Source organism: Saccopteryx leptura, chromosome 7 (genome assembly GCF_036850995.1).
Source record: "Saccopteryx leptura isolate mSacLep1 chromosome 7, mSacLep1_pri_phased_curated, whole genome shotgun sequence".
NCBI lineage: Eukaryota > Metazoa > Chordata > Mammalia > Chiroptera > Emballonuridae > Saccopteryx > Saccopteryx leptura.
In genome coordinates this window covers 118931042-118946595 of record NC_089509.1, presented here as the reverse complement: position 1 = coordinate 118946595, position 15554 = coordinate 118931042, and the positions used below count along the sequence as shown (strand labels likewise).

General features: G+C 56.8%; 1 protein-coding gene across 7 annotated transcripts in view; it reads left to right on the top strand.

The window, feature by feature from the left end:
* The window catches only part of ILKAP (ILK associated serine/threonine phosphatase), a 29689-nt gene extending 15498 nt beyond the window's left edge, over positions 1-14191 (top strand). For 5 of the 7 annotated variants that reach the window (XM_066345513.1, XM_066345511.1, XM_066345516.1 and 2 more), the window contains 7 exons: positions 1345-1451; positions 1896-1989; positions 2265-2352; positions 2889-3010; positions 10810-10929; positions 12842-12923; positions 13948-14191. In XM_066345513.1, the coding sequence (XP_066201610.1) occupies positions 1345-1451; positions 1896-1989; positions 2265-2352; positions 2889-3010; positions 10810-10929; positions 12842-12923; positions 13948-14091 (757 nt within the window). In that variant the 3' untranslated portion in view covers positions 14092-14191. The remainder of the gene's footprint in view (positions 1-1344; positions 1452-1895; positions 1990-2264; positions 2353-2888; positions 3011-10809; positions 10930-12841; positions 12924-13947) is intronic. The other 2 variants (XM_066345512.1, XM_066345514.1) reach the window with 1 other exon arrangement.
* The last annotated feature ends 1363 nt before the right edge of the window (positions 14192-15554 follow it).

The following is a 15554-nucleotide window of genomic DNA, read 5'->3' as shown; positions in this document are numbered from 1 at the left end:
GTCTAGTAGGTCAGGCCCAATCGGGAGGAGGGGTGGCCCCTGCAGGGCACTGGGTTGTGATAGGAGGTGACACTATTTCCATGCATTCATTGCTCACCAGCACCAGGAGTGTACTTTGGAGATGCTTTTAAAGCCAGGCTTGGGGCTTCCGGAGAGCCCGGGCTCTGCCCCTGTGGGAATACCACACTGTGCCCAGAGGGTGCCAGGCTGTGAGGGGCTGCTGAGGCGGAGAGCAGAGGAAGTGTGTCTTCTCCCTGCCCCGTGAGTCCCCAGTTGGAAAGCAGTTGCTACAGTGTGTGGGGGAAGCAGCTTTGCAGTAGAAGTGTCATTTCTCGTGGGTATTTCTTTTTTTTTTTTCTCCCACAGGGACAGAGAGAAGGATAGACAGGGACAGACAGACAGGGAACGGAGAGATGAGAAGCATCAATCATCAATTTTTCGTTGTGACACCTTAGTTGTTCACTGATTGCTTTCTCATACGTGCCTTGACTGTGGGCCGTCAGCAGACTGAGTGACCCCGTGCTCAAGCCAGCAACCTTGGGTCCAAGCTGGTGAGCTTTTTTTTGCTTAAACCAGGCGAGCCCGTGTTCAAGCTGGCGACCTCGGGGTCTCGAACCTGGGTCCTCCGCATCCCAGTCTGACGCTCTATCCACTGCGCTACCGCCTGGTCAGTCCTGATATTTTTTTACTGTCAGTATTGTTTATCTGTGTTTTAGTGTTTAAAACTAAATCTGCTTTAAATAGGAAAAAGTTCTGAATTTTAGTTTTACCGTCAGTGAAAAATCAAGAAGAGTTAATAGAGCCTGACCGGGCGGTGGCGCAGAGGATAGAGCATCGAACTGGGATGTGGAGGGCTCAGGTTTGAGACCCCGAGGTCACCAGTTTGAGCGCGGGCTCATCTGGTTTGAGCAAAGGTCACCAGCTTGGACCCAAGGTCACTGGCTCAAGCAAGGGGTTACTCGGTCTGCTGAAGGCCCGCGGTCAAGGCACATATGGGAAAGCAATCAGTGAACAACTAAGGTGTCGCAACGAAAAACTGATGATTGATGCTTCTCATCTCTCTTCGTTCCTATCTGTCTGTCCCTCTCTCTGATTCTCTCTCTGACTCTGTAAAAAAAAAGAGTTAACAGAACTTGATTTTTGAAAGTGTGCTTACTTTTCAAATTCCATGAGAGTTCCTTCCTGTTTGCCTCAGTTAACGTCTTGCCTGTTTCCCGGCCGTGACGGAGTGACGGGTGTCTTGCCAGTGGGACCGCTGGTGTGTCAGTGGTCACTGAGCTGAGGGGGAGGCTGTGGAGCACGGGGTCACGTTGTGGGATCTCACTGACTCCCTCTGTTCTCTAGTACCCGGGTTTCCTATTTTGCCGTTTTTGACGGACATGGCGGAATTCGAGCCTCAAAATTTGCTGCACAGAATTTGCATCAGAACTTAATCAGGAAATTTCCTAAAGGTGAGACTGAGAACCAGATCAGTTCATGTTCATCTTCGTGTTTGCTGTTGTGTGACTCAGTGAGATGTCAGTGGGGCTTCAGCAGAAGAGCACTGACTACACGAGAGGGGCGGGGTGGAGGGGGCGTGGGGCGTGGCGGAGGGGGCGTGGGGCGTGGCGGAGGGGGGCGGCCCCGAGGCCCCCAGGCCCGGAGGCGAGGGGGTGTAGCTGTGCTGCGGGTGCGCCTCGCCAGCGCCTAGTAGCATTGCTCGGGCCCCTAAGCGGTGGCACCCTGTGAAGTGTCTGTGGGTACAGTTGAGTGTCTCCCTTTCACACTTGCTGGTCTGCTGCCTGCAGTGCAAAGGGCAGTGTCCTGTAGGGGAGGAAGTAGGTTGTTCGTGGTCCTAGTACCGAAACAGGGACCGCTGCCCTCACGAGCTTGTTTCCCCGCGCCTTCTGCGGCAGGAGATGTGAGCAGCGTGGAGAAGACTGTGAAGAGATGCCTTTTGGACACGTTTAAGCATACCGATGAGGAGTTCCTTAAACAGGCGTCAAGCCAGTAAGTGTAACCACATGAACATGTGACCGGGTGTTTGTGTGTCCCTTTCCTAAACGCATTTCGGGTCTGATTCTGTTCCGTACTAACGCTCAGTCTCTGGAAAGCACCTAGCTCCAGGGAAGCTCCTGTGACTGTTAACTAAATCTGAAATAGTGGAAAAGCAAGTCCACAGAAACAGGCCGTTTGGAAGTGTAAGACCTTCCGAGTCAGCTCTGAACCTGGTCTCGCAGTGCTGGAGTGCTGGTGGTGACTGTGTCTCTGCTGTCTCCCCCCAGGAAGCCCGCCTGGAAAGATGGGTCCACCGCCACGTGTGTTCTGGCCGTAGACAACACTCTTTATATTGCCAACCTCGGAGATAGTCGGGTATGTGGCTCTGAGCCACCTGCTAGACAGCGGCGTGTTGTAGGAGAGCAGCAGCTAGCGCTGTGGAGAGAGGTTAAGGGATGGCGGGAGGGAGTCTCGTGGGGGCTGCAGCCCTCGTCTGTGCCTCGCGTGGACTCAGGGAAGGCAGCTGGGCCAGAAGGGGGCTCTGGGGCTCTTTATGTGAGCCCCTTCCTGTCACCCAGGAGGGGACGACGTCCGAGAGGGGGTGAGCGCTCGCTGTGCTTACCAGCAGAGTCTGCACTGGACTGGACGACCCGCCCTGGGCTCCTGTCCCTGGCTGGTGTTTCTGTGACACCGCTGTGCTTACCAGCAGAGTTTGCACTGGACTGGACGACCCGCCCTGGGCTCCTGTCCCTGGCTGGTGTTTCTGTGACACCACTGTGCCCTCGGCACCTGTGTGAACTCATGCTTGTCCGCCTCTGGCTGACTCTGAAACGCCATTGTTGACCTTTGTGTTCAGCTGGTACCCCTGGTCTCCTGAATTTTAACCACTGTTGTCATCACCATTTTCCCAGGCAATCCTGTGTCGTTATAATGAGGAGAGTCAGAAACATGCAGCCTTAAGCCTCAGCAAGGAGCATAACCCAACACAATATGAAGAACGAATGAGAATACAGAAGGCTGGAGGGAACGTCAGGTGAGGGGCGCTGCGGGGGCTCCGGGAGGGCGGGCTCGCTGTGGGAGCGGTCACGAGGCCTGCGAGGGGGACTCCGTGTGTGCAGTCTGCGGGGCGATGTGCCTGTCTGAGGTCTGACCTGCTGACGTGGGGGGATGGGTGTGGGAGGATTTCCCTGTGTCCAAGAAACACTTCCTGCATTTACGGGGGGGACCTGTCCCACGTTCAAGGTCACTGGCAACAGTTTCTGGCCTGGGAACTTCCATAAATACTATCGTCTGTCACACTGAGTAAGCGGCTGTTTCAGGGGAATTGTCCAGAGAGAACATCTAGGGCAGGGGTCCCCAAACTACAGCCCGCGGGCCACATGCAGCCCCCTGAGGCCATTTATCCGGCCCCCACCGCGTTTCCGGAAGGGGCACCTCTTTCATTGGTGGTCAGTGAGAGGAGCATAGTTCCCATTGAAATACTGGTCAGTTTGTTGATTTAAATTTACTTGTTCTTTATTTTAAATGTTATATTTGTTCCCGTTTTTTTTTTTTTTTACTTTAAAATAAGATATTTGCAGTGTGCATAGGGATTTGTTCATAGTTTTTTTTTATAGTCCGGCCCTCCAATGGTCTGAGGGACAGTGAACTGGCCCCCTGTGTGAAAAGTTTGGGGACCCCTGATCTAGGGTGTTGAGACAGGAAGTGGGTCCCTAGAGCGCCCCCCCCCAGCCGAGGGCCGCGTGCGCTGGCCCCCCCTCAGCACTGCGCTCTCTCCACGGTGGCCGAGGGGCCCGAGGCTCCTGTGCTGCCAGAGGGTCCCGTCCAGAAGTGTTTCTGGCTCATGTTCCAGTTTGACCAGTACGACTGTATTTCTTGTTGGAGCTGAGAGAGAAGTAATGGTGACCAGGCTGCAGTCACTTGTCCTGGGACCTGTCGTGCCCCTGGCTGACTGCCAGCAGTGCAGGGAGCTCTGGAGAGGAGGCGGCACTCTGAGTTTGTTCAGAAACTGCTGGGTCTTAGTGGGAGGTGACCTTGTTCATGGTGTGGCCGTCTGTGTGGGCCGCCATGGGGCTGGGGCCTGCCTGGTTTTAGACCTTGGGCAGTGCCATGAGCCCATTTTTCCACCGTGACTGCTGTGGAAGTTAAGGCCCAAGAATGTGACCCCGGTGGTGTGTCAACATCACCTTTTCTGCCCTTTCTTATCACTTCAGCATTCGGCTTTGCCTGTGCTCCTTGGAAAGACGCCCCCAGTAGTGCCAGGGCTGACCGTCCGCTGTGTTGGGCACTTCCTTCTGCCCGGCACCCACTTCCTGCATGCGTGGGCGGGTGCCTTAGGAACGCCTCTGACAGTGGCTCAGGTGGCAGGGACCTTGCTCCTCAGCAGCAGGACCAGGCTGTGTCCCTTTACTGCTGTGGGCCAGGACCAGTGGACACTTCTTTTCCTCTACTTTATTAAAATTTCGCCTGACCTGTGGTGGCACAGTGGGTAAGGTGTCCACCTGGAACGCTGAGGTCACTGGTTCAAAACCCTGGGCTTGCCCGGTCAAGGCCCCTGTGAGAGGCAGTGCTGCAGGTTGATGCTTCCCACTCTCTCCACCTCCCCCTTTTCTTCCTTCTACCCCTCCCGTGTCTAAAATCAGTATGTAAAATTAAAAAAAATTTTTTCAAGCACTTTACAAAATTAGAATAAGTACAGTGTGTCCGTAAAGTCATGGTGCACTTTTGACTGGTCACAGGAAAGCAACAAAAGACGATAGAAATGTGAAATCTGCACCAAATAAAAGGAAAACTCTCCCAGTTTCATACTATTCAGTGCAGTTTGATGTGGGCTCATGCACAGATTTTTTAGTGCTCCTTAGGTAGTTATCCTGTCTAGCCTCTACAGACTCGTCACTGACGGCCTACCAGAACGGGGTTTCTCCACCAAACTGCCGGTTTCCTTCAACTGCTTATCCCACCGAGTAATGTTATTCTTATGTGGTGGTGCTTCGTTATAAACATGCTGATATTCACGTTGCACTTTGGTCATGGATTCAAATTTAGCGAGCCACAGAACACACTGAACTTTCCTCTGTACCATCCACATCTTGACTGGCATGGCCGTGGGCTGTTCCCTTGTATACATGGGGTTATGTCATCATCTGCGCATGCGCACATGCTGCCACATCATCCTACAGAAACTGGGAGGGTTTTCCTTTTATTTGGTGCAGATTTCACATTTCTATCGTCTTTTGTTGCTTTCCTGTGACCGGTCAAAAGTGCACCCTGACTTTACGGACACGCTGTATTTCAATATCTGCCACCTAGATTCAAAGCTCACATTTTGCCATCTTTGGGTGTGTGTGTGTGTGTGTGTGTGTGTGTGTGTGTGTGTGTGTGTGTTAGGCTGAACTGTGTGGAACTTAGTTGCAAATATAACATTTATGAAAATGATTCCTTAGGTTCTGTTAGGTTATCTGTAACCCTGTCTCTGTATTTCCCTAGCTGTCCCCAGAGTGTCTGTGTGAAACTAGGGTCCAGCCAGTGTTCACGTTCCCTTTGGACTCCCATCTTTCCGTGTAGAATGGTCTTCGTTTTTCCCTGGTTTGGGTGCTGCATTGTCCAGCCAGTGCCTGTATGGGGCCACCAGAGTGTGAGCTTGCATTTTCCCGTAAACTGGAAGTGAGGTCTGAGGGCTTCTTTAGAATTAGATGAAATGTTTTTAGCAAGAATGTTTTATGGGGGATGTCCTACACTTGATAGTCCCTCCCTTCAGTAGCTACACCAGGTCACTGTTGTGATGCTGAGTTCCAGCCCTGGGCTGTGGTGACAACAGAGGTCCCCGAGGGAGAGGGACAGGGATCCCTGAGTGATGAGCAGGTCACCTGGGGGGGCTCTCTCACACCCTGTGACCATCTGGTTCCCACCAGCCTTGTGCCCCGTGGTGTCAGATCCCATCGTGGTTGCTCCCTGAGTCTTCCACGGGGTGACCAAGAAGACTGTCTGCTCTGGGATTCCTGCCACAGGGGAGGGGGCGTCCTTCAGAGAAGGGCTTGCTTTCATCAGTGGTGTGAGCAGTAGCTTCTCCCCAGAGAGCGGGATGAATGTTAATTCTTTCATTGCCAGTATACGAGGGAAGATGCCGCCTGCACTTGTGGAAATGTTTTTCTCTCCTTGTTCTGTGAACCACCACGCACTGGTGGGTTTGGCTTTCAGTGTGCCGATCCTGACCATAGGGTCCTGGTGCTTTTCCTGCTCACTTACCCCTGTATGGCCAGTGGGAGGAGGCGCCCTTGACCTGACTCTTGCATTCATCTTTAAAACCTAGCTTCAAGCGCTTCATCACGTGTTTGACTTTGTATCTCTGATTCTAAGTCCGCTCAAGGCCAGAGCTGGGAAGCATACATTTTAGATTGCAAGCTATGTATTATTCAAATTTAACTGTGCTGGGCTTTTTCTTAGCTTCTTTGACTTGGTAGTCGTAGCTCTTTTTGCTGAAAATCTTGGTTCCTAATAGCATTGTATTTATTTGCAAAAATTGTTTTAAAATCACAGTATCAACATGATCTCTGAACAAAGTTTGCGTTCTTTATAGTTCTCCTGTCCGCGTGCCCTTCCTCACTAGAGCGTCCAGAGGAGTGTGTCTGTGTGGAGGGATTGCTTTCACTGTGTGCACGTGACCCCGTGGTGACAGTGATCAGGAGTTTCCATCTGTGTTAGACTTTAGGATGTCCCCCTTTGTTGTACACCCTTCCCGTGGTGAAGTCGGCCACTGTGCACTGCTGGAGGGAATGTGCAGTGGCGCAGCCGTGGCGGAGACAGGGTGGCAGATCCTCCAGAATGACAAGAGGACCCCGTGTGACCCAGCAGTCCCACTTCCGGGTGTCTGCGTGAAAGAACGGCGAGCAGGGATTGGGACAGGTGCATGCAGTTCCACGTCACAGCAGTGTTGGTGTGACCACAGCGGAATGGTGGGAGCAGCCCAGTGCCCATCAGTACATGAAGCAGTCAACAGGCGTGGTGTGCCTGTGCAGTGGGGTACTTACTATTCAGCCTTTAAAAGGAAGGGTGTTGGCCCTGGCCGGTTGGCTCAGCGGTAGAGCGTCGGCCTGGCGTGCGGAAGTCCCGGGTTTGATTCCCGGCCAGGGCACACAGGAGAAGCGCCCATCTGCTTCTCCACCCCTCCCCCTCTCCTTCCTCTCTGTCTCTCTCTTCCCCTCCTGCAGCCAAGGCTCCATTGGAGCAAAGATGGCCCCGGGCGCTGAGGATGGCTCCTCGGCCTCTGCCCCAGGCGCTGGAGTGGCTCTGGTCGCAACAGAGCGATGCCCCCTGGTGGGCGTGCCGGGTGGATCCCGGTCGGGTGCATGCGGGAGTCTGTCTGACTGTCTCTCCCCGTTTCCGGCTTCAGAGGAATACAGAAAAAAAGGAAGGGTGTTGTCGCTGGCTACAGCATGAATGAACCTGTAGACAGGATGCAGAGTGGAATGAGCCTGATACAGAAGGACAGACACCTATCCCGGGGTTCGTGGCATGGCCACAGTCATCAGGGACAGAAAGTGAAGGAGCCGTCGGGGAGGGAGGGCTGCGTTTAGGGGCGGAGCTTCAGTTTGGGAAGATGAAGAGTTCTTGAGGTGATGGTGGTGATGGTTGCACAACAGTGTGAACGCACTAAATGCCATTTAAGTGTACATTTAAAAGTAGTTAATGGTGACCATGGCCGGTTGGCTCAGTGGTAGAGCATCGGCCTGGAGTGCAGGAGTCCCGGGTTCAATTCCTGGCCAGGGCACACAGGAGAGGCGCCCATCTGCTTCTCCACCCCTCCCCCTCTCTGTCTCTCTCTTCCCCTCCCACAGCCAGGGCTCCACTGGAGCGGGGTTTGCCCGGGCGCTGAGGATGGCTCCATGGCTTCCGCCTCAGGCACTAGAATGGCTCTGGTTGCAACAGAGCAACACCCCAGATGGGCAGAGCATCGCCCCCTGGTGGGCATGCTGGGTGGATCCCGGTCGGGCGCATGTGGGAGTCTGTCTGACTGCCTCCCCGCTTTTCACTTCAGAAAAATACACACACAAGAAAAACAAAAAGTAGTTAATGGTAAACTTTGTGTTATGTATTTTTATTACAATTAAAAAGGTTAAAACCCACATTTGCATGGTTAAATTAAAGGCATATTGAGAGACTCCATGCTCTCATGTCCGCCCCTCACCCATGTTTCATATTCTCACCAATGTTTCCTCTTGAAAGAGAAGCGATCCTGTGCACACTGCTCCCTGCTTCTCACAGCAGAGGGGCGTGCTGCCTGCCGCCCCGTGTCACTTTGTTTCTGTCTCACAAGGAAGGCGGCTGCACAGACGAACCACACCTGCAGGTGCAGCGTTTAGAGTTAAGCGTGCTGTGTGTGGGCCTGGGACCAGGTCCCCTGTAGGTCTCTGATACGATGGTCTGTTCCGGAGTCCACTGGCAGTGACCTCTGTCACCTCAGCCATGTCCGTGACGGTCAGACATTGGACTTGGCCTCTGCTGCTTCAGGGTGGTCAGAAGGGGATGGAGCTTTGCACGTGGCTCGAGAGTGACCTCGTCCTGCTTGTGCTGACGTGCTGGAGGAGCTGGAGTTACGGGGTCCAGCTTGTCTCAGCCGCTGGAGCCACTCCCGGTGCCTCTCGTGAGGGGAGCAGGCGCGGGAAGTAGCAGCAGGCGTCCGAGATCGGGCCTCTTTCCGCTGGCCGGCCCCCCCCCCCCCCGTCCGTCCAGCGAAGGCACAGAGCTGGGGTTGATAGGCAGGGGCTGGATGTGGGACAGCTCAGAGCACACGTGGCAAGTGCCCAAGGGAGGCGGTCCCCAGGCATGGCGGGCTGGGAGTGAAGAGCCCTCCACCCTCAGCACGGTGGTCGTGGGGCCTCTGAGGGCAGCGGAGGGGAGGTCCTGCTGGCACAGGGCAGGGGTGCGGCCTGTGCTTGGTGCCTGCAGTCGTGGTGCGGTGCTGTGCCTGTGTGGAGCTGCCTGGCATCGGCCCACGCACGCCCTACACTGGCGGCTACACTAGATGCAGCAGGGTGCGAGCCAGCTAGCCACACCATTTTCTCAGCTGGAAGTGGCTTTTCTTGGGTCCATGATTCTATCCATGTGGCTTTCTCCTGTCACTCCAGAGGTGAGTGTGTGAGGTTTCCACTGTGGGTGGACCCTAGCTCAGTTAACAGGACGAGAATGGCAGCTTCTGGGGTGTGGGGCACCCACCCAACTGTCTGCGTTTCCTGCCCTGAGTTGTGCTTTTCCCGAAGGTGCCGTAGTAACTGGGTCTTCTGGACCTGCCGTGTGCCCAGGCAGGCTGTCCTGACTGGCAGAAGCTCGTCCACACCGGGCACCTGGCCTCTTGGTCTCAGAAGAGGCACTGGGTTGGTTTCTCACGGTGCTCGTGCTCTGAACTGAGTCCTAAATGGCACTCTTAAGGCTGCGAGTCCCCGCTCCCCTCCCTCCAGGCTCCCCTCTGCTCCTGTGTACCGGGCCTCCTCTTGCTGTGTGTTCTGATACAGGGTCCTTGGGTTACAGCAGTCTCAACACAGGACGCCCGAGTTTACAACACTCACACCCATAAAAGCTAAAAAACTGAGACGTGAGTTTCGGCTTCTCCGTTAGCGTTAGCGTTAGCGTCGTACTGGCGGACTGCCTGGTGAACTGGGTGGGTTGTGCCTGACGGGACAGTGTGCAGCAGTGTGTGTGAGCGAGGAGGTTGGCGACACCTGTTTTTGTCATTTTTTCTGTCACTACAGTACAGTGTACTGTGCAGTATATTTATGTCCTTTTCCTTTTTTCCTGTGGCTTAGTTGTGTTTTTATGTTCTAGATTATGATCTCACAACTATGTTAAGATAGGTGAGTGACTTAGGCTGGGGTCTGTCCCAGCTGACACCAGAATTCGGGTTATGTCACTGTCGTAGGGATGGAACTGTTTCGTAACCTGAGGACCCCCTGCAGTTACACTGGGAGGACTGCTCACCTCCTCACAGGCTTGTTGCTGATTACGCCACTGTCCCCGCTGAGAAGGTGACTGTGGGCACCGTGCCGGGCCAGGGGCCAGGCTGAGTTCTGACGGCCCTGGCCCAGCGAGGCTCTCCTGTTGCGGGCCTCCCAGTGTGCCGCGTCTCCAGGCCCGGCTTTGGTGGAGGCCGAGCGCTCGCCGACATCCTGTCCAGTGTGGCTTCCTGGCTTCACACAGGAGGGTCTGAGGCTCCCGTGGCGGCAGCTGCCTGCGGCCACAGGGGTTCGCCCACCAGAACTGTTCTAGGGGGCCTCGCGCCAAGGACTGCTGGTCCCTGCGATGGAGTTCTGTCTGCGGCATGGAGTCCCATTCATAGGTTGCCTCCTGTCTTCGAGTCCTTTACCTAAAGGCAGAGCGGGTGAAGGGCAGGGCGGGGCAGCGTGCTGCCCGCGCGCGTGCGTTAGTTCACACCTGCGCCCTGTGGGGGGAGAGGCGCTGCAGAATCGGGGGGTGGTCGCCTTCGGCGTTCTCCAGATCCGAGCAGATTGACGGTGCACTGCCTCTCCCACTGCTCTTACCCTGCTGCCTGCAGGTCACCCAGAGCTCTCAGATAAAAGTAGAATCAGAGCCAGGCCCCGCCCGGGGTCCATTCCCAGCTTGGGGCAAGTCAGTGGGTCAGGCGAGTGCAGCCGCCCAAGTGCAGCCGCGGGGTGCCGGGGGCAGTGGGTGCCCGTGACCCGAGCAGTGAGGAGTTAGCCCTCTGTGCACTGAGGCCAGGAGGTGCTGATGGTGTGGATTCTGTGGGCAGACCCTTCACTCGTCCTGAGAACCGTGCCCGTGGTCGGGCAGATGGAGTCTGATTGTTCCCCCTTGTTTCAGAGACGGGCGTGTCCTGGGCGTGCTGGAGGTGTCCCGCTCCATTGGGGACGGGCAGTACAAGCGCTGCGGTGTCACCTCCGTGCCGGACATCAGGCGCTGCCAGCTGACCCCCAATGACAGGTAAACGTGCCCACCAGAGGCACACGCGGTCTCGCGCCCCCCCCTCTGGCTGTCAGGAGCTGCGTCTGGGCACGGGGCTGGGCCCGAGGGGCGTGGAGAGAGAAGACCGGTCCTGCTGGGGGCCCACCGTCTGCTGGGGCCACGTGTGTGTGTCCTAAGAGTGTGGGCTGTCCTGGGAGCCTGGCGGTGGGGGCGGGGTCCCTGCTGGAGGAGGGGGTGCTTTCTGGCAGAGGACACACAGAGGTATTAATGTGGACGGGCGGTGTGAGGGCAAGGCCAGGGGGGGCTGGTGATGGGACGGTGGCGGAGTGCTTTGGTGACAGAGGTGACAGGCCCTGCGTTCTGTGCTGAGGAGTGTGACGTTTAGCTTCTAATTGGCGGAGGATCGTGGGGCTTTAGGCAGAGTTGAGCTGGGCTGAGAGGGGAACCCCCTGTTCGGTTGTCCACTGCCGTCCTAAGTGGCTTGTGGAGGAGGCCCCGTGCCCGTCCGCCTGGCTGCAGGAGGCCCTCCCTGTGGAGGGGGGGTCAGGGTGGCCCTGGCTTGAGAGGGGGCTGAACTAAGGCCGCAGTCCAGGGGCACAGGGCTCAGTGGTGGGAGTACAGCCCTGGCGGGGGGGGGGGTCTCTTCCGGAGCGCAGCCCAGAGCCCACCTCCAGTGCCGTGGTCAGGAGCCCTGCCCTGGCCCCCTGTGCCAGCCTCCCCACTCTCCACACCTGCCTTCAGCATGTCACGCTCTTGCTGACCCTGGGGTCTTGGGACACGCTTGCAGCAGCCCCTCTGGGTTTTCTGAGTGACGTCTGCCCCGCGCAGGCCATGCTGCGTGCTCTGTGCTCCCCGCTGTGGGTGTGGGCACCGTGCTGGAAGGGGCGGGGTCCTGCTGGGCTTGTGCCCGCAGTCCCAGCCCAGACCACGTGCTGGTCGATACTTGTGAGTGAAGGGCAGTCAGAAGAGGAACAGGACCTGGGTGTGGCGGTGGGGAGAGGGGGGTGGGGAAAGCTGGGCGGACTGCTCCTCGGGGCTCGGGAGCTCACGTCTCCACGGCCAGCCACGGGGGTTCAGAAGAACTTCGCTTGGGAAGTCAGGGTGGGCTTTGAGAGGAGGTGTCCTGTGTTCATACAGTGGAAGGAGGTCGTCCTCCTGAGGCCTTGGACCCAGTAGCTTTTGAGAATGTCCCTGTTTAGGTCTAAACTGCTAGTTTTTTGCCTTTGGGAAATGGCTCAGGCAGAGGTGATTTAATCGGAGATCTTCCTTTTGATTTGTCTAAAACAGTACAGTATCTAATGTTTGGATTAATCCATACTTAGATTATTGGTGAGCAGAAGCCTAGTCTCAGTTTTAATGTATTATGCTCACCTACAGTTAAGTTTTAAGTAGTTTTTTTTTTTTTTTTTTTTTTATGAAGCTGGAAACAGGGAGAGACAGTCAGACAGACTCCCGCATGCGCCCGACCGGGATCCACCTGGCACGCCCACCAGGGGGCGACACTCTGGCCACCAGGGGGCGATGCTCTGCCCATCCTGGGCGTCACCATGTTGCCACCAGAGCCACTCTAGCGCCTGAGGCAGAGGCCACAGAGCCATCCCCAGCGCCCAGGCCATCTTTGCTCCAATGGAGCCTCGGCTGCGGGAGGGGAAGAGAGAGACAGAGAGGAAGGAGGGGGGAGGGGTGGAGAAGCAAATGGGCGCTTCTCCTGTGTGCCCTGGCCGGGAATCGAACCCGGGTCCTCCGCACGCTAGGCCGACGCTCTACCGCTGAGCCAACCGGCCAGGGCAAGTTTTAAGTAGTTTTAACCTTTGTCTCAGAAGTTAGGTTGGTTTTGAAAGTCCTTAGCGTTCGAGTAGTGGGACGGGCGTGTATCTTTGTTGCTGGCTGGTTCTGCTGTTGAGCCCGTTGTATTCTCCCCGTGCTGCAGGTTCATCCTGCTGGCCTGCGATGGCCTCTTCAAGGTCTTCACCCCGGAGGAGGCCGTGAACTTCATCCTGTCCTGCCTCGAGGTGAGAGCCCGCCTGGGGGAGCAGGTGCCTGTCCTTCTGCTCCCCCGTGTCCCTGTGTCCCTGTCCTTCTGCTCCCCCGTGTCCCTGTGTGCCGGTCCTTCTGCTCCCTCGTGTCCCTGTGTCCCTGTCCTTCTGCTCCCCCGTGTCCCGTGTCCCTGTGTGCCGGTCCTTCTGCTCCCCCGTGTCCCTGTGTGCCTGTCCTTCTGCTCCCTCGTGTCCCTGTGTCCCTGTCCTTCTGCTCCCCCGTGTCCCTGTGTCCCTGTCCTTCTGCTCCCCCGTGTCCCCGTGTCCCTGTGTCCCTGTCCTTCTGCTCCCCCATGTCCCTGTGTCCCTGTCCTTCTGCTCCCTCGTGTCCCTGTGTCCCTGTCCTTCTGCTCCCCCGTGTCCCTGTGTCCCTGTGTCCCTGTCCTTCTGCTCCCCCGTGTCCCTGTGTCCCTGTGTCCCTGTCCTTCTGCTCCCCCGTGTCCCCGTGTCCCTGTGTCCCTGTCCTTCTGCTCCCCCGTATCCCTGTGTGCCGGTCCTTCTGCTCCCCCGTGTCCCTGGGTGCCTGTCCTTCTTTTCCCCCCCGTGTCCCTGTGTGCCGGTCCTTCTGCTCCCCCGTGTCCCTGGGTGCCTGTCCTTCTTTTCCCCCCCGTGTCCCTGTGTGCCTGTCCTTCTGCTCCCCCGTGTCCCTGTGTGCCTGTCCTTCTGCTCCCCCGTGTCCCTGGGTGCCTGTCCTTCTGCTCCCCCGTGTCCCTGTGTCCCTGTCCTTCTGCTCCCCCGTGTCCCTGTGTCCCTGTGTCCCTGTCCTTCTGCTCCCCCGTGTCCCTGTGTCCCTGTCCTTCTGCTCCCCCGTGTCCCTGTCCTTCTGCTCCCCCTGTCCCTGTCCTTCTGCTCCCCCGTGTCCCCGTGTCCCTGTCCTTCTGCTCCCCCGTGTCCCTGTCCTTCTGCTCCCCCGTGTCCCTGGGTGCCTGTCCTGCGCTGGCTCTGCCAGGCGAGGGCTGGGGTGCGGGCCCCCTGACCCAGTGGCGCCCCTTCCCGCCGGCAGGACGAGAAGATCCCCAGCCGGGAGGGGAAGCCCGCCGTGGACGCCCGCTACGAGGCGGCCTGCAACCGACTGGCCAACAAGGCGGTGCAGCGGGGCTCGGCGGACAACGTCACCGTCATGCTGGTGCGGATCGGGCGCTGAGAGCGTGGCCGGCTCCGAGAACTCGTGTGTGTGACATCGTGTGTGTTGTGTACTCCTGTGGGACTCCCGTGGCTGTAAATAAAAGTTCCTCTTTTTTCTAGTCTTTTCTCTCATTACGTTGTGAGAAACTCTTGGACCTTCACAGGCTGTGTTTGCTTGAATGTGCTCTGGGTCTTGTTCAGACCGGGGCAGGAGTCTGGAGGGTCGGCTCATGGTGCGTCTGTGCCGTTCTGATGACGACCTGTTTGGGGAAGCGGCATTTCACGGTGAGGTGGGACCTGCCCCAGGGCTACCTCGCATCTTTCAAATTCTGGCATCTTCCAAATTTCCAAACAGAAATAAGGTTACAGATCGCTGTGCAGCTCAGTCCGGGCGTGGCCAGGACGGCAGGCTGACCATGAGGCCGTCTGCCCCAGGGCAGTGTGCCCGACGTGCTCCTGGGAACGAGAACTCGGCACTCTGAGTCCTGGAGAGGCAGCGAGGCAGGAGGGCTCTGGTGCTGGGGGTGCCCTCCCGTGGGGTCCGGGCCTGTGTGTGCGAGCTGCACCTCCGGGCGCAGCGTCGGGCTGCTGGGGAGTGTGGCTCGGCTGGGCCCAGGGCCACCCTCCAGTAACACCTCGGGCCACTCACGGGGAGAGGCTCAGAGGGAGGTGGGGCCAGCCCGCCTGGTGGAATAGGAACCGCTTTCAGGCGCTTTCTGTGTGAAACACGCCCCCTGTGTTGCTGAGCTGCTGTTCAGGGGACCAGCTCTAGGTCTTTTTTGCCCCAGGATGATGTAAGATTTTAGAAACTTGCCATTCGAGAAGCTGTTCTGTAATGCTCACTGGCCCCGCCCAGCACACAGCCCGGGCTTATCACCCTGTCAGTCAGTCAGCGAGCTGCTGTCCCTGCCACAGCACCTCGGGGACATTGTGAACACACCCTTCCGCAGAGAGTGCTTAGAGCCAGGTCCCGTTGGCTGCGGGCTGGGGCGTCATGGAAGGAAAGCGCCTCTGCCTCAGCATTCAGTAAACATCTTCCACAGCACAGGTGTCAGTCTGTGCCTCGTGTCCCCAGTTCCCAGAGTGCCCCTGGCCCGGAGCTGCGAGGGGCTCCCCACTGTGGCTTCCCTGGCCAGCACCCCTCCCCTTCTTCATGGGCCCACGCTTCCCCTCCAGGCTGGGGGCCACTGCCCTTCCCCCCATCACAGAGAGGTCCCTCTGTCACCCCTGGTGGGTCTGCTGAAATGAGCAAGATTCTATTTGTTTTAAAGAATATACTTTATTTTTTTATAACTGTATAATCACATACTTCTTAATACTTGAACTAATTCATAAAGTCAGTTGTATAAATATATTTTACCTGGTAATATTATATAATAAATACTTTAATAAGTTGTTACATAATTAAGGCTGAGAAAAGGGGAGAGATCTGTGGCTTTTTCAAGAGTAAAAGATAGCTTTTCTAAAATATCTGAGGCTACA